At 34.2% G+C, this 24,161-nt stretch overlaps 1 protein-coding gene across 1 annotated transcript in view; it reads left to right on the top strand.

Annotated features, from left to right (window-relative positions):
* ARAP2 (ArfGAP with RhoGAP domain, ankyrin repeat and PH domain 2) overlaps nt 1-24,161 on the top strand; it is a 171,545-nt gene that overhangs the window by 14,121 nt on the left and 133,263 nt on the right. The window contains exons 3-7 of the mRNA XM_023534268.1: nt 5,904-5,962; nt 7,057-7,136; nt 7,854-7,945; nt 9,439-9,795; nt 21,762-21,831. Coding sequence (XP_023390036.1) covers nt 5,904-5,962; nt 7,057-7,136; nt 7,854-7,945; nt 9,439-9,795; nt 21,762-21,831 — 658 coding nt within the window. The remainder of the gene's footprint in view (nt 1-5,903; nt 5,963-7,056; nt 7,137-7,853; nt 7,946-9,438; nt 9,796-21,761; nt 21,832-24,161) is intronic.

Raw genomic sequence — 24,161 nt, 5'->3', positions numbered from 1 at the left:
ATGCCTCCCCTCCACATGTGACATTAATTACATTATTCTATGAGTGGAGTACTCATATTTGAATTGCTGACTCTCCCCACAAAATTATTTGTTCTTTGGCAGGGGCCATGTTTCTAACATTTGTATCTGCCTGGCACAATGGTTGGCATGAATTAATAATTCAGCACACATATAGTGAGTACCTACTTGGTCTTGGTCACTGTGCTAGGTGTGAAGGAGGTAGTATTAAACAACAAAATTTAGCAGAGTAAATTCGAAGATCTAATGGGCTTTATATTGATTCATGAATTGGGCAGCATCCCATTTAGCAAATAGAAAGGAGCTCCAAGGAGTTGTACAAAGTGGAAGACTTTCATAGGCAGATGGAGGTGAGGCAAGGAAGTTATTCCGGCAAAGAATGGATGGTTTCAGGCAAGATCACTTTCCCTAGGGAGAGAAGGCTGAGGTCTGTCCTACAGAATACCTCACTAGTGTTGACCAGATAATTCTCTATTGACTGGTTAAAAGTTACATTCCTGGGAGAGGCTATTACTGCAACTGGGTTAAATGTTAAGTCTCAATTTGGTGATGTGAGGCTTAGCACGAGTGACTCCATTTTGGGCCAGTTTGTTCAGTTCTTTTTTTCTTTCTTTCAACAATTGAGAGGAATAAAGGGGCTTGAAGTATGATGGAGAAGATAGATGTAAAAAGATGGTAACAGTACAGTACGAAACCAGATCCACGAGAGATGGAAACTCAAAAGTGGGGGCCTACCTGCTTGTCAGGTCCTTGGTAGACTGAGGTAACTCCAGAGTCTGAGAGAAGCAGACTTAAAGCAGAGAGAGCTTTTTATCTGTTTCTTGAAGTTACACCTAAAATAGTTACAGTTTTTTTCTAAAGTTGTGTATGTGTGTGTGTGTGTGTGTGTATTTTTCACTAAAAGTTAACACTTGTCTTTTTGCTGGGTTTCATGAGGCTTTCAAGTTTGACTGTTACTGCTGTGGCATTGAAAGCTATTACAGATGGCTTGCAGTGGCTGGAGGCTGGCATTACGGTGATGAGGTTTTCCTTCCTTACCCCTGTCTCTACTCTTCCTGGTCCTGGTTCTCTTGCCCTGAGACACCTTCAATAGTTACAGTGCCAGATCCCGGTTGTATTTTCAAGAGAAAACTTGGAAATTTAGTTTTTACAAGAGGAAACACGGCAATAACAAGGCTGTTAATTTAAGTCTCCTGTGAGAGCATCAACTCTAAAGGCAAAGGCCCTAATCCGTTTGTATAGCTTGGCATCCCTTGTGACAATGACAGAGTCTAATGTTTACTGGGAAATCAGTGGTAATAGTGTCATTAAACATGTAGGTGCTAGTTTGGTTTTTAATTTTCTGTGGGTTATCTAATTCTCACAGTGGCCTTGAAAGGTAGGTAATAGTCATCCATTTTCTTGGGTAACTTAGGTAACTGAGCCTTAGGTTAATTTTCTCAGGATCCCAAGGTTAGTAAACTGGGATTTCATTCTAGGAAATGTGACTCCAGAACCCACTTTCTAAACCACTTATTTAGTAAATAGTATTACAAATGTTGATTGCATACGTAGGCATACCTCAGAGGTATTGTGGGTTCAGTTCCAGACTACTCCAATAAAGTGGGTCAAATTCTTTTTGCTGGTGGAGGGTCTTGCTTTCAATTTGTGAAAAGAAAAAAAATGGAACATCTGTGAAGCACAATAAAGCTAAACACAATAAAATGAGATATGCCTGTATAAGAACTAGAATATTTCTTAGGAATGTTGGCGATCATTTTTTGTATGACACGTTAACTTTAAACTGTTTTGCTAATTTTAAACAATTAAAAGAATAAAGTGAGAAAGACTGCTATGAGTACACATTAAAATTGTGCCTTTGTCAGAACAGCATCCTTTTGGAGTCATAAGGGTAACTTCAAATCAGCATTTGGTTTAAGTTTTAAACAAGATGGGTTATTTTTCATAAATTGAAAGGCTTGTTATTCCCATTGTCAACCTGTGATTGTTTGTGGTGAAGAATGAAACTTTATTCAGTGCAAACAGCTCAGTTGTGACAGAGCACACAGTGAGAAAAGCACAGCTGTGGAATAGCGCAGTAGCGTTATAGCTCAATTATGAAGCAGCACACGTGGAATAGCACGGCTGTGAGGCAGCCCTGTGGCCAGGCCCCTTTCTGGCTAGACAGCTCTGTTCTGCTTCACAGAAGCAGACGTCTCTAGCGAGACGTCTTAGTGATTTCAGCTTCAGCTGGGGAAATGCAGTCTTCAGTCTTAGATGGAAAGGAAAACTACACTCCCTGAGCTGACATATATAGAGATAAGTCCCCTCCTCTGGTCCAGGATTGGTTTGTTTTCATGCAAATGAGGCTCCAAATCCTTGCAGTTTGATTGGTCCAAAAGGCAGTATCCCGATTGTTCAGAATGAAGCTGCTCTTGCTAGTGAAGATGCTGATGGGGATATAGCTGCACATCTTGAATTGGATGGGGACAATTTCAGTCCTATTGGTTGAAATGTAATTCCAGGAACTCCTTTGTAAGGGCTGGCTTAGACAGCAGGAACAGTGCAGGGAGGCAGTTCAGTGCAGGAGGCAGGTAGTTTTAGTGCAGGCTTCTCTCTCCATTGCAGTTTGAGTGAGAGGCCCCAGTGTAGAAATGGCTGCTATGTTATGTTTTTTTGTTGTTGTTGTTCGTTTGTTTTTTTTTGAGCCTGGTTAGCCAGCAGGAGCCCTTAAGCCCTTATGGTAGGTGTCTTCTTTTCCAGGTTCTACACTATTGTGACCATGAGTCTTTGAAAATTAGAATGGAAATAACGTGAGAATTAGTAGTAAATAACTTAGTGGCATCTGCGTCATTACCCAGATTACCCACTGTAGCCTATTTTTTTTCCTTTGATTATGGCAGTAAATGGTAACTATGCATTTATCGTGGTTAGATCATAAAATAAGAAAGTAATTAAGTCATTTTCAAACTTCAATGTCTATTTTTACTTAAAGTCCTCACCAGAATTGCAAATGATAATTGTATGTTTTTAAAAGTTTTGTGACTTTTAAAATAAAATTGTGGATTATGTAATCTGAGATATTCTCTAATCAAATAACATCTAAATGACAGTGTAGTCCTTAATGTACCAAATAAATATATTTCTCTGTGGCTGATGCTTTTAACATAATTTATTTGCTAATTAAACATTTCATACAACTGTTAAAAGAAATACAGTTCTGGACGTGTTTTCCTGAGGTGAAGTCCTTTGTTTTTCTTTCCTGGACAGTCCCTCCAGACTGTTCCTCTGGTTTCTTGGACACTGTTGAGTCTCCAGTCAAATGGATTATTTTTGCTCTTGCCTCGGGTTTCTTCCCTGAATTCTTGTCTGCTCCTTTTCTCAGGAAGGCTGGGCTGGGTGGGGCTGTGCTGAACAATGCACCTCAGGTGCCCTTTTAAATTCTTCTCTCTTGAGGGCCAGATCAGAAGTAGGCTGGAAAAGCCAGCTTCTTCTTTATCGCCTTCACCTGGAAGTCTCCCTAGTCCCACAGAGACTTCTAAGCAGAAAGCAAGTCCAAACCAGCTGCCATTTCCCTGGGAGTGATAGGTGTGTCCTCTCATCCTTCCAGGAAAATCCTCCTTAGTGCTCAAGGCAGGAACAAACAGGTATCTTTCAGCTACTGAAGAGGTATCTTTCTTTTCAGTTTAATGATTTTTATACATCATTCATGCAACTATTTTATCCTTTGGTACAAGTCACAAAGCCCTCTTCTTTAGGTGTTGTGCCTCTGTTGTTCCTTTAAAAATTTGTTCTGACCATTCTGGGTTATTTATAGTTGTATGAAAATTACGGTCACTTAAAAGAAAGCCCATTGGCATCTTATTTGAGATTATGTTGACTCTATATCAATATGTGGAGAATTGACATTTTAATGTTGACTCTTCTAAACTATGAACATGTTATATCTGTCCACTTATTTAGGTCTTTATTTTTTCTCAGCAATGTTTTATAGTTTTTCAGTGTGCAGATCTTGCCCATATTTTGATAACTTTACTCCTTGGTAGTTCATGTTTTTGTATTTCATTGTAAAAATTGTATTTTCAAATCATTTTTCAGTTGTTCATTGTCAGTATTTAGAAATATTATTGACTTTTAAAAGCATTTACCCTTTATCCTGGACCTTGCTAGACTTACTTTTTTCAGAAGCTTTTTGGTAGATTGTTTACGATTTTCTACTTACTAGATACCTTCTAAGTATAAGATATCTAGGTATAAGATACCTTCCTGTCCAATCTACATGCCTTTTATTTCTTTTTCTCATGTTGTTGTATTGGCTGGGACCACCGAATTAATGTGAATACAGGTAGAGCAGACCTCCTTGCCTTACTCTCAGTCTCAGGGGAAACTATTAAATCTTTAACCATTCGTTATGATGTAGGTTTTTCATTCATTCTCTTTATTAGGTTGAGGAAGTTTCCTTCTATTTCTAGCTTGCTGAGAATCTTTGTCATTATTGGATGTTGAATTTTGTCAGGTGTTTTTTCTGGATCTGTCGTCAAGAGCATGTGATTTGTTTCCCTTATTTTCTTAATTTGGTGACTTACATTTTTCCATGTTAAACTAATTTTGTTTTTCTAAGGTAAACCTCACTTGGTCATATTTTTATATATTGGATTTTCTTGTTAATATTTCGTTAATGATTTTTGAATCCATGTTCTTGAGGAATGCTTATCTAACATATATCTGTAGTATTGTTTTTGAGTGGTTTTGATATCAGTAATACTGGGCTTAAGGAATGAGTTTGGAAGTACTCCCTCCTCCCCTATTTTTGAAAAAGTTTGTGTAGAGTCGGTATTTTTTTCTTAAGTGGTGGAATTCACCAGTGAAATATCTGGACCTGGTGTTTTTTGTGAGTAGGTGATTAATCACTAACTTCAATTTTTTAAATAGATATAGGGATATCAAAGTTTTCTGTTTATTCTTGTGTCATATTTGGTAATTTGTGTCTCAAGGAATTTTTCCAATTTATCTAATCTGTTGAATTTATTGACATAAAGTTTTTCTTAATAATCTGTAAGTATTCCTTTCATGTTTGCAGGATTTGTAGCGATGTCCCCTCTTTCATTTCTAATATTGGTAATTTATGTTCAATCTTTTATTTTCCTTCCCTGAGGATTATCAATTTTATTGATCTTTTAAAGAACCAGCTTTTGGTTACAAATTATTTTAAAAATGTTGTCCATATTTTGTTTTATTGATTTCTGTTTTTTTGTTGTTCTTTTATATTTTCTTACTTGTAGTTACTTAGGCAGATATGTATTTAAGGGTACTGCCCAGGTCCTTATATTTATCTGGAAAACTAGGTAGAATTCTTTCCTATAGTAGCAGGTATTCGTTTTTTTTTTCCCCCTTTGTTATTGCTGTTATGTTGTATTATCATTACTTGTAATGTATAATGTTTCTTTCTCAAGACCTTTGAGAAAAAGTCTTGTTTATTTTCATATTATGCTCATAGAGCCAGACACATTTTTTGTTCATTACTATAAAGCTAATGACAAAATGGAAAACTACATAAATACTGAATTCTAGTTAGAAAATTTGTTTCTCAGATGGATAAGAACAGCCATTTTGAACTTGCCTTTGTTCATACTAGCATTGGACAAATATGTTTATTTGCTTTTCTGAATTATAAATGTGAGAAGCAAACACTTGTAAATTCATTAAATCTCTTCCTTTACGCTATTCAGAAAAACACTTTTGTTGAATTTCGCCATTCTGTTTATTTAAATTCAAAATTATTTTTTAGTATTGGTTTTTCTACTCAAAAGAATGTATGTCTCTATAATTAATCCTTTACTCAAGATTAAAACTTACCTATTTTTACTTACCTATTTTAACTTATCTGTTTTTCTCTTTGCTTTAAGCTATTTCCGAGAGAGAAGAAATGTTGCTACCTCAACTGGAAAGTCTGTGACACAGCAAAGTGAGTCTTAGCATTGCAAATCTCTGTAAATTAGCACTCATTCGATAGTCTTAAATGTGTTTAAATTGTGATTGAGAAGGCAGCCCACCTGCAGAACAGGGAATAATGGGAATAACTGTCTGCTAGGGAGGGTTCATATTACTTCAGACACTTTTAAAAGTGAGTGCATTAAAAGGCACTACTATACACGCAAACTCCTGGAAATTTACATGTGGCAATATAAAAAGATTTTTTTGTACAAGCTTCATTATCATTAGCCACAGTCGAAGGCATTTAACTGAATTAAGTAGTTTCTGACAGTCTGAACTACAGGACATAGATTTATGGGAAGTAATTTTGCCATGGTAACAGGAAAGGGCTGACTTTGCTCTGGTGAATTGATCATTGACAGAGGCTTTTCTTTCTTTTTAAAAATTCTCCTTCTACAAGTTAAAGAACGTTCTCCTCAACAATAAGATCCAAACGCTTGGCTACTGAACCTTAACATTTTATTTTAATTTTTTTTTGCCGTATTAGAAAATGCAAGTGTTGAGAATCTTTTCCTGTAGATTGGTGTAATTCAAAGATGGTGGAAATTCTGTTGAAATAATTTTATTTACACATGTGTTAGTAGCTATGGAATTAGAGGGATTATATTAAGTAGATTCTGGTATTTTGGGTGGTATAGCATCTAGTTAATGAACTTTTATAATTTATCGAAAGTTATAGAATTACGATTAATTTTCAGCTGTTAATACAATTCTCTTAATTAGGAATTAACATAATTGGCACCATGAAAATTTTCATTGTATGTGGAAAATGTGCTTCGTTATATTAATGTGATTCTTAGAGGATAGCAAGGACATATATGATATATCACACTAAAAAAATAGTAATATGTCATAGTGTGAAGTAAGGGATATATACAGTGAATGCTACATCAAGATCATGGAGAGACTTGATTAGAGGATAAAAATTCTGAGCATAATTTTGGACTCTCAGAGAAAAAAGCTTAAGTTGTAATATCGCTTTAAAATAGTTAAACACATACCTTTTTTAAAAATAATAATTCACATTATTCACATCTTTCCATTCTCATTCTGTAATTCCTGCAGAAGATTCAAATGAGGAGAACTCATCTTCCATCTTTCCTTATGGAGAGACTTTTCTCTTCCAGAGACTAGAAAATTCCAAGGTTAGTCTCATATCTTTTAATTTTTTTTTCATATTCAGTTCTTTTCTCTTTTGTGTATATTTGCCACTTCATTTTCCTGTAAGCTGTTTGAAGAATGTTTTATTGAAGAATGAACTTTTCAGTCAGGAAAATACTGTTCAGTAAAATCATGTTAAATTTATATCTTTAAATATATATCACAGAAACTCATTTTCAGTTAGACTTTAGAAATAGGTTTTCAAAAATTTCCACAAGTTACTTAAAAAAACAAACAAACCCAAAACCCAGTAAAAGAAAAGCAAATAGATAACCCCTCCTAGATTTTGCTTTGCCTTTATACACAAATACAGACTTCTAACTATTTCCATATCTTAATTATTCAGTTTATGCCTTAGTCTTTACAATCTAGTACTTGTGCTCAATTGCTATTTTATTTCTGGGTAATGATAAAGAAAAGCTAGAAGACAAAATGTAAGTTGGAAAGTAAAAGTAAACATTTTATTGTCGATTAGCATTTTTGTTTTTCTTAGTTGAAATGGTTGTTATTAATGATTTAAATAAAATATTTAAAAAAGTCATGAAAAGCTACTTTTTAATATTTTCTCCCTAATTAAATTTTTACTGAAAATTGATCTAGGCAATTAGTTATTTCTTTACTACAACTAGATCTAGATATTGTGGATCTTTGTAGAATATTGCAACCTTAAAAAAAGTGCATTTCTTTTTTTTTTTTTATAGAAGAGGTCTATAAAGAATGAATTTTGGACCCATGAAGAAAAACCCAAAGGGGAAGGAACTACTGAAAGAAACTCATTTTTTATCGAATCAAGGTATGTGGTCATGATTGATGATGAGTAATTCTTTTGAATAAAATGTTGACTTCTTGCTCATAATATATTTCTAAGAAAATAGTTTACATTGGTAAGTTCAAATCTTTTTAAATGTTTCAAAAACAGAATTCATTTTAATAATTGAATTTAGTCTGTAAATCAAGAATATAGTGATATTCTATAGCAGATTATTTTTGTTTTTTCTCTTATTGAAACCACTCTCTGCTCCACAGTGTCATTTATGAGGTGACTAGGATTGTACTTTTAAGATGAGAATTTATGTTAATATGAAGAAGAAAAGGGCAGTGCAAAAAATGTCACTATGTGAGGTGCAGAATTTTTACGGATGTAATGTAGTATTCTATTGGAAGTTCAGCTTTGACAATTATTCAGTTATTTGAATCACACATGAAATTAGAGTTTTTAAGACACCAACTTAAATTTTATTTTTCTCTCAGCTTTATTAGGATTTGGTGTACTGGATCATTATTTGACGTCCGTTTTATCTTCTTTTTTATTCTTCATTTTCCAAGGCCAGCACTGTTGTGGGTTTCCTTGAGTTGAAACTAAACTTAAGGAAAATATTAAAACTTAAGGATGATACCAAAATACTAATTGAGTATCTTCAGCAAGCATTTGATGTGGACCTCTTATTATGGAAAATGTAGAAGGGGCCAGGCTAAATCATTCTTTAAGGAAGTAATGGTTTTTAGAACATATTTAGAAGGACGTAATTTGACCCCCAGATACATCTGTTTTATTGATTAGCAAAAAATACTTTGTAATGAGTTTTATTATACATAAATTACTCAGTGAGTTTATTTTGTCATTTCTTAAATTTATAGCAATATGCTTAGCTATTATGAATATATTATAGTAAATATTATGTGCTACCCGGCTTTTACCTTCTGAGTATACCCTGACTCTCATTTTCTAGTTAGCATGGTGGTGAAGTTTTTCCTCATTAACGGTGCAAAATAATACTAAGGCTGTCACCACTCATAGTTAGTCCATGTTTTAGTACATTATAGTGGAACATAGAGTCCTTGGAGTTGATTAGTGGAGAGCCAGAGAAGAGGTAACAAGTTTGGAAGTAAGATCTCCAGAAAGGTAAGTTAGTGGTTCATGATGTTGCCCAGGCACTAGGGTTTGAGCTGGCCACTAAGTGGGGCCGGTGAAGATGTTTAAGTTGTGATGCAAAAGTATGGTCAGTCTCCATCCTTACTACCCGCACCCAACCTTTGGAAGAAATATATTAAATGATACGTAAGAAAAAATATACTATGCCTAGTAGTGTTCAGAGATGTCTTAGGATAATGAGAGATTTCTATTTAATTTTTCTGGAAGAGTTTTTAAAATTATCACGTGGGTTAATTTAAGATTTTCTTGGCCTTAAATTTCTGCAGTTGGTAGTTTATAAATTTAAAAAAGTAGCTGACAGCTTAAATGACATGTAGCACTTTGAAATGTTTACACTATACTTTTCTGTTCAGCATATATGATAACAGGAGAGAGAATGTAAGTGAAGACAAGGTGGAAGATATTTGGATACTTCGAGAAGACAAAAAAAGTTTTCCGATAGACTGTGCTTCAGATTCAGAATATTCAACAGTAGAAGAATGCTTTCAGAGTTTAAGAAGAAAAAATTCAAAGGCATCTAAATCTAGGACTCAAAAAGCACTGAATTTGGACCCTGTCACTAGGCACAGTTATCCGTTAAGCTCGACAAGTGGAAATGCTGAGTCATCATCAGCCATTTCCTCAAACGCAATATCTCCTTATGCCTGTTTTTATGGATCATCTGCCAGGAAGGTTAAATCAGGCTGGCTGGACAAACTCTCTCCTCAAGGGTATGTATGTAGTCTTTTTTTTTTTTTTTTTCCATAGATAACATTTTAAAAAATTCTATGTTATTTCTAAACCTTTTAGGTTGCTGCCATTCTCCATCCTTTCCTACTCCCTCTCCCTTGTGCCTACAGATCCAGTTTTTAGGTACTTGCAACATGCTTTTGTAAATAAATGCCATTCTTTAGACATAGGGAGGAACATGTGCAGTGTGCTAGATGGAATGCTGGGTTAAGGTTCTGAAGAGCAGTAAAAACTGGAAGTTATTATTTCACCTCTAGATTCTTAAGGTTAGTTTCTAACTTTGCACCAAAATACACTATTCTGTGTCCCAATTTATAGCAAAGAAAATCAACACAGATTGAGTTAGTATTACTCAGCCCACACTGTTTAGCTTTTGCTCATATCATAATAGTGTTCTGTTTGGGAATACAAGGCTTATTGTAATTAAGGAAAAGTATGTTATTGTTAGATTTAGGGCTTCATCATTATTGATATATTTTGATTTTTCATGTTGCACAAAAGGTCAGGTCTCTTGAATATTATACTTTTCAAATAGCTTTATCATTTCTGTTTACAGAGAAACTTATGTCCTGTAAGAATTTTCTAGTACTGAGAAATCTTTGGGGAGGGATAATGTTTAATTAGATTTTTTTTTTTGGCATCTTTATTTTTGGATGTCTTTTAAAATACTTGTTTGAAATGTTCCTTATGGATTATTAAATTATTTGGGGGTTAAACCTCTCATGTTTAAGTAATTAACATGATGAGTCTCTACAATGTGCTGGTTTTCTCTATTTCCTCCCAAATGTACACATTTCTAGAAAGCCTTCATTTGACCTAAAATAAATTGTATTAGAAAAAAATTACCAGAAGAAGCATCAGTTGACTAGTGAGTTCTGAAGAAAGAAAAGAAAACCCAAAACAGCAACAACAAAAAACTCAAACGCCAACACTTTTATGGTTAATAATTATGTGGTTAATACTTCATAGAATTGCATTCTTTTAGCAAACTAGATGTTGAATAAACCGAAGCAGAGTACTTCTTGGTATTAGTTCCTTTCTGGTTATATTAGGATGACAAAGTCAAATAGCAAAAATGAGTCAGCGCTCAAACATACATACTGGTGGAATGAAACAGTGAGCTGGAATGTGCTCAAATCTTTCATTTTTGTTTAATTTAAGTGTTTAGAGAGATCCTAGGGCTCTCTCAAAATATCACCAGAAGATTTAGCAGACTCTGGGTCCTGAGCCCTTAGCAGCTATGGTTTTCTGTATGATCTCCTGAACTCTGGTGGCACCTTGCTGTTTGCAGAGTTGGTCTATTTATTCTCTGGGCACACTGCAGAACCTTCCCCATTATTGGCCACCTCTGGGACAGTTAGAACATTTTCCCTTTCTCTCTATCAGAACCTGACTCTCCATCATTTCTATTCTGAACCTGCCTACAGTTAGATGCTCTAAGTTTTCTGATTTATATTTTTGTATTTTAGGGGAAACTTTTTGGGCTTAAAAGTTTTTCTCCTGGGTACCTGGATGAATGGAGATAGGAAAGTAAACAAAAGAGCTTGTTATATCACTAAGAAATTAAAAAAAATTCTTCTCCATGATTATATTGCTATGACTGGATAGAAATATGTGTAACTGGCCAAGAAGCATGTATTTATTAGACTAGAAGTAGAATCTGAATTTTTCCTTTTCACAGTTAGACTCCATAGGCCGTTGTGAGGTTGTTTGAGATGCTCATTAGTTATAAAAAGTGATGCCTACCAATTCCTTATGCAGAGGTTACTAAGCTTTGTTTAACTCATGGTCACATGTCTCTTTGGTGCAGGCAGCGCTAATTTAGATGACATTCTGAATTCCATAGAAAAGATATTAGCAAACTTTTTCTGTAAATGGTCAGATAATAAATATTTTAATCTTTACAGCCATACGATCTCTATGGGACATCAGCAGCTCAGCAGTCGTAGCATGAAAGCAGCCATAGAGAATATGTAAGCTAATGCATGAGGCTGTGTTTCAGTAAAACTTTATAAATACAGATAATGGGCCAGATTTGACCTGTGGGCCATAGAGTCACAAGACAGATTAGATAGTTGCCTCAAACCTTCTACCACTTTCCTCCATCTCCCCTGAACCCCAAATAGAAAATTATAACCTGAACAATCCCCAAATAAGGAAACCACTTCCTATTATTCTCTTAAACATAAAAGGAATAAGAAGCAAGAGCCCTCTTCAGGGATGCTTGCACTTGTTCTTCTTTCTGCCTGGAATGCTCTCTCACCTGAGAGCAGCATGGCTTATACCTTATTTCCCTCAAGTTCTTGCTGTAATGTCTCCTTTGCATTGAGGCCTTGGACACTAAATTTAAAATTATCTCTGCCTCTCTCATACCACCCCATCACTCCCTTAATTTTTCTCTCTGGGACTCATATACTGGATGATTTATTTATCTTCTGTGTGCTCATGGGCACAGCATCTGTATTGGCTTTTGTTTCCTGTGGCATCAGTAGCTAGAACACTGCCTGGAACGTGGTAGATGTTCTTAGTGTTTGCTGTTGAATGAATGAGTAAAAAAAAAAAAAACCCTAGCATTAACCTTATTTTTTTCTTTAAATTCTCCTAAAACAGCTAGGTTTTTTGTTTGTTTGTTTTAATAGAGATTTTGTAAAACTGAATTCTAAACACTATATTGGGTGAAAATCTGCAGGTGCCATTGATAGTGCTGGTATACATTAACAGAGCAGTGGACTCTCAGTGTTCTTGTTATAATTCTGTTTCCTTCTTAAAGACACATGTATTGTCAGAACACAGTTTAAAAACAAATAACTGCACTCAGTTTTATCCTCCACGTACTGTTTGAAACTGTCCTTGGTCATGAGTGACATTAAACAAAATAATCAAATTTATAATCTGGATTTATTTCACATGATTGAGTATGTGTTTGCTTTTGAAATGGAAATGCTAGTTCTGAATTAATGAACAACATGTGAAAATTGCCTAATATTTAGTAAGAAAATAATTGTGTAACATTATGCAACCAAATATTGAAATATTTCCTATTTAGCTTAAAGTATGAAATTTATTTAAATATTTGAATGATCTAATTATAATATAGCCCGATACTATTGGTTTACAAAATTGTGTGGAAGAAACTTGATAAAATGTTGAACTTGGGTCTTTTATTAGTATTTCAAGGAGGTCAAGCAGATGAAAAACTTAATAAATAGTACCTGTTTTATAAAACTCACTGAGTTTTAAGGATTAAAAGCAAGTCTCTCCCCTTGCCCTTTTCTAGCTGTAGCTACTAAACTCAAGCTTTTCAGCAAATATGACTAGATGCAAATATGAAAGACTGGATATAATTTATTCCAGAATTTTCCAAATATGTAACTCAGAGGAAGAATCCTGTGAGTTATAAAAGAAAACATGCTTCAGTGTGCTGTACCCATTCCAGGAGATGCACATATTGAAATATCCAAGAATATCTGCAATAAGAAAACCCTTTTGACTTCAACTTGGTCTTTCCTAAAGATGTTTGTTCAGCACAGAGTGTATTTTTAAAAACTGCAGTATATCTTGAGGAGTTAATATTTTACTTGACGAGATGTTTTAGGACTTTTATTTCTTACTCAACCGAATTCTCCACTTGATCTTAGCCAAAAGGCCGAGAAGCAGTCAACTAAATTCTCTTTAAAAAAATAGTATTAATTTTTAATCATGGGGAAGCATTGTGTGATAATGTGATCCTGAGACAGCAGCAGAAGCTGAACATGTGAGGCTAATTCAGCTATTTAAGTAAAAATATACTTAAGAATTTATGGAGAAGAACAAAGATAAGTGAAATGTGTTTCTTTTTTGTATTTTCCATTTAGAACAGAAAAAAAATATGAAAATAAAAATAAAGGCAAAAGACAGAAAGGTCCACAGAGTACAGAATCATGAGGTTACAGAGGGGTTGAGAAAGCATTTCTTGATAGACTTGATAGGGAGAAGTAGCCACAGTTCTGTTGGTTTTTGGAAAATGGATACATTTTGAACTGGCATTTTTAGATGAACTACTTTTCCAGCTAGAGGGAGTGAAAGAGTACTAACGTATGCAATATCTGAAGGTCTTGAAGTCTGTGAGATGGACAGTATATGTTAGTTGGGGTTATTTTATAAAAGATGTGAGGTTGGGCTGTAGGATCAGGAAGGAGAAACTGCCAGTGAATTTCAAGTTCAAGTTGAACAGAGACCTTAGGGAAAATCAAAACGCCAGTGGTCAAATACCAAGAAGAAGTCAAATCCCAGGCAGTGGTTAGGAGCCAGATTACTAAGAAGCCGGTGCCCATGACTAGGGGGGAGATCCGAGCTTATACTGCTGGTGATGTTGTCAGTAACTGATTTTCCAGCCAGTGCTCAGTGTCTCTAAGACTGCTTTAGTGGAACCATTTTACCTCCATGGTACACAGGTGTGAGTGCAAATCTTATGAGAATGCTGGCCTGTGGCTGGCCTTTCAGTGAAAAGCAGCTGTTAGCACAAAGTTGACAAGTCTCTGTCCGACCCAGGTGTTATGTATCCATCACCTTGTTGAACTTAAATCTCTGGTAAAAAGTATCTTTTTTATAGTATTGACAAACTAGTTGGCCATTTATCAAATCATCATCACTTGTAAAGACTGCCAAACAAATAAAAAGCCTCAATATTTTATTTGTAGTTTGAGGGGAAAATTTTTAGTTTTAGTGTTTATTAAAATAACATGGCTTTATTTCAGTCTAACTGCAGAGAAATAAATGAGGGCGTTGGGGTCAGATTAAAATTAGAGTTTCAAGCTATCGCTTATTTGCTGTGTGACTCAGCGTCTCAGAAACTCCATTTCCCACATCAAACTATAAGGTCAAGACTTCGTTTGTGGGATCAGTTGGAAAAGTAGGTAACATTAGGCCTTTTACTTAATCAGGGCTCAATAAACCTCAGTTTTCTTTTTCTTCAAAAGGGCATCATTTTATTTCGGGTGACCTTTGATAATGTTACTGAAAGTGAATTCTAGCCAGTTCTTTTCCTGGCATATGTAATGCAAAGAGATCATGTGTTCACATTAAACTTTCAAAATTAAAATTTTTGGTGGTTATAAAAGTACATAAGTTTAAAGAATCAGAAAGTTCTAAGTGGCTTATTAAAAAAAAAAAAAATAGCAAATTTTTTCTCCCCTTCTACTTCTTCACAGGAGAGAGCCACTTTCAACTCTTTTAGTAGTTTCTTTTGGTATTTACTTTGTCTATCTTAATAATATTTTTATACTGATTCTTACTTTTCAGTATTAGGAATTAACTGTTGAGGTACTACCATGGAATATGATATTTATTCATTTTTATTACTGTCTCTCTTACATTCCATTCTTATTAATCATCCTTTTAATAAAGTTACATAAAAGTTAGGTAATATCTGTAGTTTTATATTCTTTGTGTAGATGAGCTATGAAGCATATTGTAATTAATTTTTATTTCATTTGCAACCTTTAGTTTTTCTTGGAATTAATAGTTGTTGATTTATTTTTTGGTTGCTTAATATTGTATATAGTTATTCATTTATCCTAATATTCTTCCTCAGAAATATACATCTCTGAAGTGACCAAAATACATATATGTATCAGTTTCATCATCCTACAGCCTCCTAAGAAAACTTGTTTAGTTTGAGCTGGTTGTTTCCCAGGCCTGCTGCACAGTTAGCATTCTGTGATTCTCTTCATCACTATCCTGGGAATTCTCTACGCCTCTCTCTAGTGTTTTTGTCTTTCCTCAACCTCATGTCATTGCACACTGCCCTCACCCCACACCCTCCCTCCTTGGGGCTTCCTGAAAAAAGGTAGATAGGAGGTATATTTTTTGAGATCTTGCATGTTGGTGTCATTTTTTTTTCTAAGTATGCTTTTTGATGATTTTTCATGGTTTGGAAATCTTGATTGAAAAGAATATCTCCAGATCAGCAGTCCGTAGTCTTCCCTGATCTCTAGTATTGTAGAACTGGTGCTAAGAATCTGATTCTTGATCCTTTATATAGAGCCTGTTTTTCAATTCTGAGAGATTTTCTTGTTTTATTTCTTTGATAAATTTTCTGTTTTTTCTTTCTGAAATTCCTGGTACTTTAGTGTTGGACTTCCTGCTGATAAAAATGTAGCTTTTCCATTTTTTCATTTCTGGTAAGTTTCTTTAATTTGTATTTTGAAACCCAGTTTTGTGTTTTGTTATCCTGTATTTAATATTGAAAACACTTTCTCTTGACTGTTTTTAAAATAACACACTGTTAATTTTCCATGGATACAGTATATTCTCTTATATCTCTGAGGAAATCAATATGTTTTTAAAGCATCTGTTTCTTTCACCTTTTTTGAGGGGGCAGTCCTTCCCATCTTTTACCTTTGAGATGGTTTTCTCAAATGTCTTGTTAATTTTTGGCTGTTCATTTTTAAAGTGAGATCTCACAAAGCTGATTAGAACAGACTGATAAGTCTTGCTATTTTTCGTAAGATGATCTTGCTAGACCTTTCCTAATATGTTTCCTTGGAGACTCCTCATGCCAGTATCTTTTAAAAGAATCCCCTTTTTGAGGGTGTTAACATTGGTAAAAAGTTTTTTGGGAGCTTAGTAGGGAAAGTGGACTTGGAGTGTAAATATTTACAACACAGACTCTTCGTTTAATTCTCCTATTCTTAATACTGTCCCCTACTGTTAGCCATGTCTGAAACTTCCGGTCCAGAGACCACCTGTTTGATCTACTCCAGTGAAAAACACTACTCTTCTTTTGAAGAAGAAGAGAGGCAGTCTTCCAGCAGTGTGAAATGAGAAAGGGATTCTGGGATGGAGTGATGAGGATACAAGTTTCTCTCTTAAATTGCCTTTCAACAAATCTTTGTGTCCTCAGCAACCCTCTGTCCTTCATAGTAACTTCCAGAATTAATTGGTGCCTACTTCTCCTGAGACTTTCTGAGATTTTGTGGGTGAATTGGTTTTCCTCTCAGTGTGATCAATTTCAGGCTTAGCAATTGGCTCTCTGAAGCCCCCTAAATCACTTCCTTTCCTTCCTTCTGCTTTCCTGATTTCTAAATATTGTTCCTGTCTTCAGTGTTGGTTTGTAGGTATTTATTTTTATTTGTTTTTTAATCCTTTGAAGTTAGGGGAGAGGTAGTGGTAGATGCAAGTTTTTAATTGATCATCTTGACTAGAAGCTGGTTTCATGTTGGACTTTTTTTTTTTTAACAGAGTATGACTCCTTACAATAGAAGTGTGAATCTTTTAACATAGCTTTTTCATATATCATGTAATCACTAAGCTCTTTGTAAAAATTGGTTGTCACACACAAAAATTCATGCTTTATCATTGACTTTACAAAGTCTTTTCAGCACCTGGAATTTTATGTTAAATAATATATTTTTCTCATTTGAAGGGTTAGATATAGCGCAGATGGAAGCTGGGATTTTAGAGAATTTTTTTTTTTTTTTTTTACTTCAAACACATTTTGGTTCATATAATCTTGGAAGCTCTCATTTTGGTTTGCTTAAAAGAGAAGAAATGCTTTTTAGAATAGAAACATACTGGAATTTTATTGAAATATAATAATTCCTTGGAACTGTATCTATAAAATACTTCATAACTAATATTACATCATTTATAAGTGTCATACTTAAAAGAGTAATTAGGTAAAATAATTAGCTAAATAAAAAATGAGTGGTTAGATAAAAATCTATACTTTCGGAAATTGTAGTTTAAAAAATATTGTGTCTAGGGTTAGGGCAGAGAATGACAAAATGTGCATATAATACTTTAGGATTATATAAAAGAGGGAGATGAATCTGGAAAAGCATATTGATATATTTTTTCTCATATATTGTTTAGAATGATTAACATATATGTTTGTGATAATTTAAGTACCATGGTTTATTAAGCCATATATTTGACTTAGTGCCTTTAAGGTTCATTCCAGTTGTTTGATATTTAAAAATGACAATTTGGTAGCCTCTGCCATCTTAACTATCATTAGTAGCATGCTTGTTTGATTTGGGGAATTTTTTTAAAGCTATCATATGAACTCTTTTTTTAAAAAAATCCTTCTGGCACTTAGGAATGATATTAAACAGAAGCACCTCTGTGTTAACACTTTATAAATAGAGATTTAATTGTTTGTACATACACTGTTGTTAAAAAGAATTTTTTAAGATACATAATTTTGGCACAACAGAAACTGACACCAGGTGGTGAAGTTGTATTTATGAAAGCACTTGAAACTTTAGACCACCTGCCCTGCCTCGGCTCAAGGGAAGAGTTTGTAGAAATCCATTCAATAACACTGCACAAGTCTTATAAACTATTCTTAAAAAGCTTCTTAAAGAAATGTTTCCCTTCAGAACCCTAAAAACAAAATAGGATAAAACCTAGGCTAATATGTTTCTTGTCTACTTTACCTTTTTTCCTGAAGGAATTCCGAAGTACTTTGCAAAATTGAACTCATAAAATGGGCAGAGGTCAAATGTTATTGCTGCCTAAAGGGATGTCCAGATGGCTTTGCTATAAAATGTGCTAGAGTCGGGTTTGCACATGGTTAAGAGCACAGGTTGCCTGGATTTGACTCCCAGGTACGCTCTTTACTGGTTGTGTGATGTGGGCAAATTATTAAATCTACCAGTGCCTCTGTGCCTTCATCTGTAAAATGGGAATAATGTTACTTATATGGTTATTCGGAGGATTAAATGAATGAATATTTGCATATAGCTTGCAGCAGTGCCTAGAACAAAGCACTATATACGTGTTTGTTGTTTTTATTACCAAGATTATTGTGCCGAATAAATTGTTAATTGACTAAGGGTTTAAAATCTCTTCAGGTCTAATTCCTGTCATGTGATAGTAGGAACACAGGCTAGGGTGACATCATATTTCATACTTTGTCTTTTTTTCTTAACATTTACTAAACAAATTCAGTTGTTAAAAGATATTTAAGAGAAAGGCATAACTTAGAGAAAATGTATAAAGTATTTTAGCAACCTCTAACTGTGTGTCGTAGATTAATTTTACATAATTCTAGTGGAATTAGTTGCCTGAAATTTAGTGGACTTGTTAAATACACGAGAGAAATATTTAATTCTTGCACAAAAAAGATAATTCTTAAAAATTTAATATTCACCAGCATTTATTAACTAAAGCTGTACAGTTACATTTAGAAATACATCCTTCTCAAGCTCTTTTAATATTTTAGTTGAAATTTTGATTAATTTATAGGATTTACCAATATTAAATCCAATTTTTTATTTGGTAGAAAGGGGGATACTATTGTGAGAAAGGATCTAAATGTACATTTTTTTAATTAGCCAGTTATTAGAATTAGGTATTGAAGTTCACGTGAAGAAAATAGCTAATTGAATGTTGACACATCTAGTGAGCAAAATATTGTTTATATAGATTTAGTTTTAGAGATATCTTTTAAGTTGATTAATTTGCATTTTAAATAGAAAAATACCAAATGAGTAAATTTTAAAGAATATAATTTTAAAATATTTAAAATGTATTTTAAAATTAAATGGAAATTAATGATTTTTCAGGTTTTCTGTAGGCTCTAATTTTTCTTTAATGAGATAGTTTTACAAAGCTTTTATATGGTCACATAAAAATCTGATCTGTAGTATTTGAAAAAAGCAAAAAATGAAATTAAAAGTGAAGTGTTTTATTAGTATTTATTTTTTCTACATATAAAATGCAAATTTGAGTATTTTTCAGTGAAAATATATTCACTCATTTGTTCATTAAATATATATTAAGCACATTTTATATACTAGAAACTGTGGTAGTCACTGGTTTTACAGTGAGAAACAAAGCATAAATAGTTTCTACACTCAAGTAACGCAACATCTAGCATGGGAGATGAATGAAACAAAACAAATATATAATTACAAAATCTACGAAGTGTGATTAAGTAATGATATGGAGCAAGAGACCCAGGGGACCCGAAGGATCTATGTGGGAGTCAGAGAGGGCTACTTGGAGGGAATGACATTTGAGAACCCAAGGAAAAGGAGCCAGCCACTCACACTCATGTCACTCATTCATTCAAGGAATTCTTTTTTTAGTGCTTTATTTGTCTCTGTGTTAGTTGCTGATCATGGAGTAGAAAATGAAATGTTCTTGGACTTCGTCCTTGTAAAGCATAAGGGCTGGTGTGGGAGACAGACATTAAGCATGTACACAGATATGTATAATTGGAAATTGTATTAAGAGCTATGAGGAAAAGGGGAGGGTGCTTTGAGAATAATTTTGTATTCTGTTTGAATTGGCTCATTAGAAAAGAAATGCTTGGAGGTGGTTTAGGTAGAACTCTTAAAGATAAGGAATAATTGACAAGGGGAATACAGAGATAATGGAGGGTCCTAAGGAATTTATCTACACATAGATGTTGATTATTTTTATAATAAAATGGAAAGTTCTAAGTTACAGAGCTATTTTACTACCATTCATAATGTATGGCAGCTGGGGCCCAAACCAAATCTTGGTTTATAGAATTGCCGTTGAGATTGTGTGGGAAGATGTGAATTTACCTGCCTTTAAATATGACAAGATCAACATGAAATGCGTGTGAACTGATTTTGTTCAGTGTATTATTGTGTGTTTGATAGTATTTCTTCACCTTTTAATTTTACTTCTGGGAATTTGAGGAACCCTTGGATTGGTGAAAGAAATGAAAACCAGATATCTATAACAATGTCATGTATTGCAGTATTAAGAAAACACTTTGCAGACCAAGAGAAGTTAAAAAGAAGCAGAAAGATGAGGGAGAAAGATGGAGAGAGGGCTGGGTAGTAGGTTGCGGTAGTAGGTTGATTTTAAAGTGTACATGTTATTATTTCACAATTCAGTGCTTAATGGGAGGCCCCCTGCATTTTGCTTGAGTAATAGCTGTATGCTGCTCAGGAAAAAGCCTGGAAGACAAATTCTCTACACTTCCTGAAGTCCTTTCTCTATCTCAGAAAGTTATGCCAGTTCCTTATCTTCAACATGTTAGGACACTGCAAAAGGAAAGGATAGACATGGTTGTTATTTATGTATTTGTTTAGAAATGACTTAAAAACACTTAGTTTTTATATCTTATCTGTGTTAAAGGCTAAAAGTATCTAGACTGTATCAGTCCATACTGAAAGCCACTTAGACAAGAGGATATTCTAAACCTTTAGGGTTGTCTGTCTTCACGGAAGGGACTAGAAACAGAACCCCTCCCAAAACAACAACAACAACAACAACGACGACAACAAAAACCCTCAAGTAGAAATGGTTCTTTACTTTTTCCTTACATAGCCAGAAAAAGATTTTTACTCTTTTAGGACTAAACAGAAAATGTGTGATTACATTGTTTTGCTTTGTTTCTCATGTCAGTAACCATTTTAAATGACATTCTCCTTTTATATGATTCTTTTTCAAAAAAGGTTAATGTTTCAGTGAATTTTGGGTGATTGTAAATGATCTCTATATTTAGGCAAGGCTTATTCAATCATAATTAAATAATTTGTGTAAACCGAATTGACAAAACTTTTTTATTTTAGCAAATTATTATTCATGCTCCAAAGCAAAAATTAAGGTAAAATAAGATAAATGTTAAAAGTTTAATGAGAGATGAACGTTTATATTATCTTCATTAAAGGATTATCTCCATTAAGGGAAAGAAGTGTACTGATAGCGTGTCTGACCACACTTTGTTTTGCACTCAACCTTACAAATGTGGATGACAACACTGACAACAGTATCATTGCTTTAACTACCTGTGTCGGCTGATTAACAAGTGTCATTTTCCTGTGCACCATTGCCAGAACTGTACATTGTCTTAGCCTATTGTTTTCTGTACTGTTTAACAGGAAACCGGAATATACTCGATGTAGTTTCATTACAAATGTATTTAAAATTCAAGTTCATGTTACTTAAATGTAAAATAACAATTTCATATGTTTTATAGAAAACGCATGTTTCAGAAGAGATGGGTGAAATTTGATGGCTTTAGCATCTCTTATTACAATAATGAGAAGGTAAGTACATTTTATAGTGTTCAAAGATTGCTTTATGCATACTAAGTGTACAGTAAACGGAGCAAGTGATTTGGTTTTTAAGAATGGGAGTTGGATAATCAACATGAAAAGAATTTGAATAGGATAAATAAAAACATTCTTTTCATAATTGAACTATTTCTTGACACATAAAATTGAGATTTTTTAAAAATTTTACATATCTAACAATTATTTATGGAATATTTTGTACAGCCTACAGAAATGCTATGAGCATGTGCCTTTATCTTAGAGAGCACCAAAGAAAGTTTGCAAAATGACACCACAGTAGGGAATGGCAAAGCAAGGAGAGATTACTCTGTTCTTTGGAAGGGTTTGTGGAAGAACCAAGGAAGGCTTCTTGCATGAAATGTCATTTCTCATGGCTCTTGAAGAAAGAGGAATGTTTGTACAGAGAGAAAATATAATGCAGGACATGATAGCAGAGAGAACATTGAGATGCCCAGATGGAAAATCTATCTACATGGCTAGAGTAATGGAGAAAAGAGTATGTGAAGGAGATTTGTGGGAGATGAAGCTGAGAAGGTTGTTTAGAGTAAGAACTCATTGAAAATTTTTATTATGTGAAAGTGGTTATAATATATTCTTTAGACAATGGAGTCTAAGTGACGTGACACTGTCTTGATCATGTCCTTCTCATTAGATAAGCGGACATCTTTATTGTTAGGACATGTAGGTTGAAACATTTAGATGTGAAGTGTCATTGTATCCACAAATGTTTTTCAGATGTTACCTATATCTCTGTATATATTTATGTTTACAAATATATTTGCACACATGCATAGTTAGATGAAACAAAAACTGAATATATTGTCAAATCTAAGTAGAGCATATATGGGTGTTCATTGCACTAATCTTTCAACTTCTGTATGTTTGAAAATTCCCTTAACAAAAAGTTGGGACTAATAAATATACCATATTTTTAGTTAATTAAAATCAGGTAATTTTATAGTCTTGATCATATCATTCTTTTAACACACTTGTTTAACACTTAACCGCATTCTTTTAGTTTATAATCTAACATTATTTTCCTATTATTTAGAGATTACTACTGCTTAACATTGGTGATATTTGGGGTTTGAATAGAGACAGAGAGTCCTTTTCACATATTGTTTCTTCAGTGCTGCAGGGCAGAAGATTATATGCTTTTAGACAGAAAGTAACACACACTACATGCTCCAACAATAAGTAATGGAAAATTTAGAGAAGTGTTAATTGGTGTCACTTTGCACGATCCAGATAAAGCATCAAAGAGGGTTTAAACACACCTTTTTAAAGTTTGCAAGGTAGCAGAATGAATATTTTTTACAAGCCAATTTTCTGCCTTAGCTACTGTTTTTAGTTCGCTTGTGAATTTGAATGTTGAGACAATTTCTGTGCCTAGGGTGGGTAGGTACCATGTGGTCTCTGTATCTGGTGGAATCTGACCCCTAGTCTTTTTCAGCACCTGTGCCCTTCTCTGGTTTGATCGAAATGAGGAGGAAAACTATTCAGGAATGAGACGGCTTTCATGCCATGAGGCTCTTTTGTTGGTGGTTTCGTTATCCCCATTTGAGAGAGAGACTTTCTGGTGTCTCTATCCAACTGGACTCACTCTGTCCTTTAAAAGCTCATCTCAAGTGCAGTGAGGAGATGACTGCCTATCACATTTTTAGATATTGATGAAATAAAAGTGATGCAGCCTTGGTTTGAAATTGAGATAAAAAGTTCATGTTAAAATGAATTGTTACAAATCTTTTAACTTAAATATTTAAAGCAATTCAAATTGTTGTTTCTTGTGGCTGTTCTTCCCTTTGCTATTCAGATGATTGGTTTCATCTTGGCAAAAAAAACCAAAACGAAACAAAACAAAAAAACCCTGGGGAGGGTGTTTCTTAAAGGGAGATATGATTTCTGTTGTGATCCATGTGCCAAAATGGATGGATTGGTGGACTGGGAAGAGAGGGTTTCAAGGCCAGTGAACAGAAGGTGTATATGTATTCATAGCCGCTGTGTCAGGTGTGCAGTTTTAGTGGTCAAGTGTACCAAGTGGGTGGGTCTTTCAGCGTTTAAATGTGCACTTGAGGAGCATGAGGTTGGGCTTGCAGGAGGCAGAGTACAGTGTTGCCTGTTTCCCTAGTTTTCTTCCACTTTACTCACTGCTGCTCAATCATGTCTCTGCAAGGACTTTTCATTATATTACTGAAAATGGCAACATCTCAACAGCCTTGATATCTTATCACCTGCCAAGAAATCTAACTCACCCCCATTCTCACTCAGCTGTGGGCAGAATTGCCCTGTGGTCGTTTCATTGT

This window comes from Pteropus vampyrus, unplaced genomic scaffold (genome assembly GCF_000151845.1).
Source record: "Pteropus vampyrus isolate Shadow unplaced genomic scaffold, Pvam_2.0 Scaffold5, whole genome shotgun sequence".
In the NCBI taxonomy this organism is placed as follows: Eukaryota; Metazoa; Chordata; class Mammalia; order Chiroptera; family Pteropodidae; genus Pteropus; species Pteropus vampyrus.
This window is presented reverse-complemented; position numbering and strand designations above follow the sequence as displayed.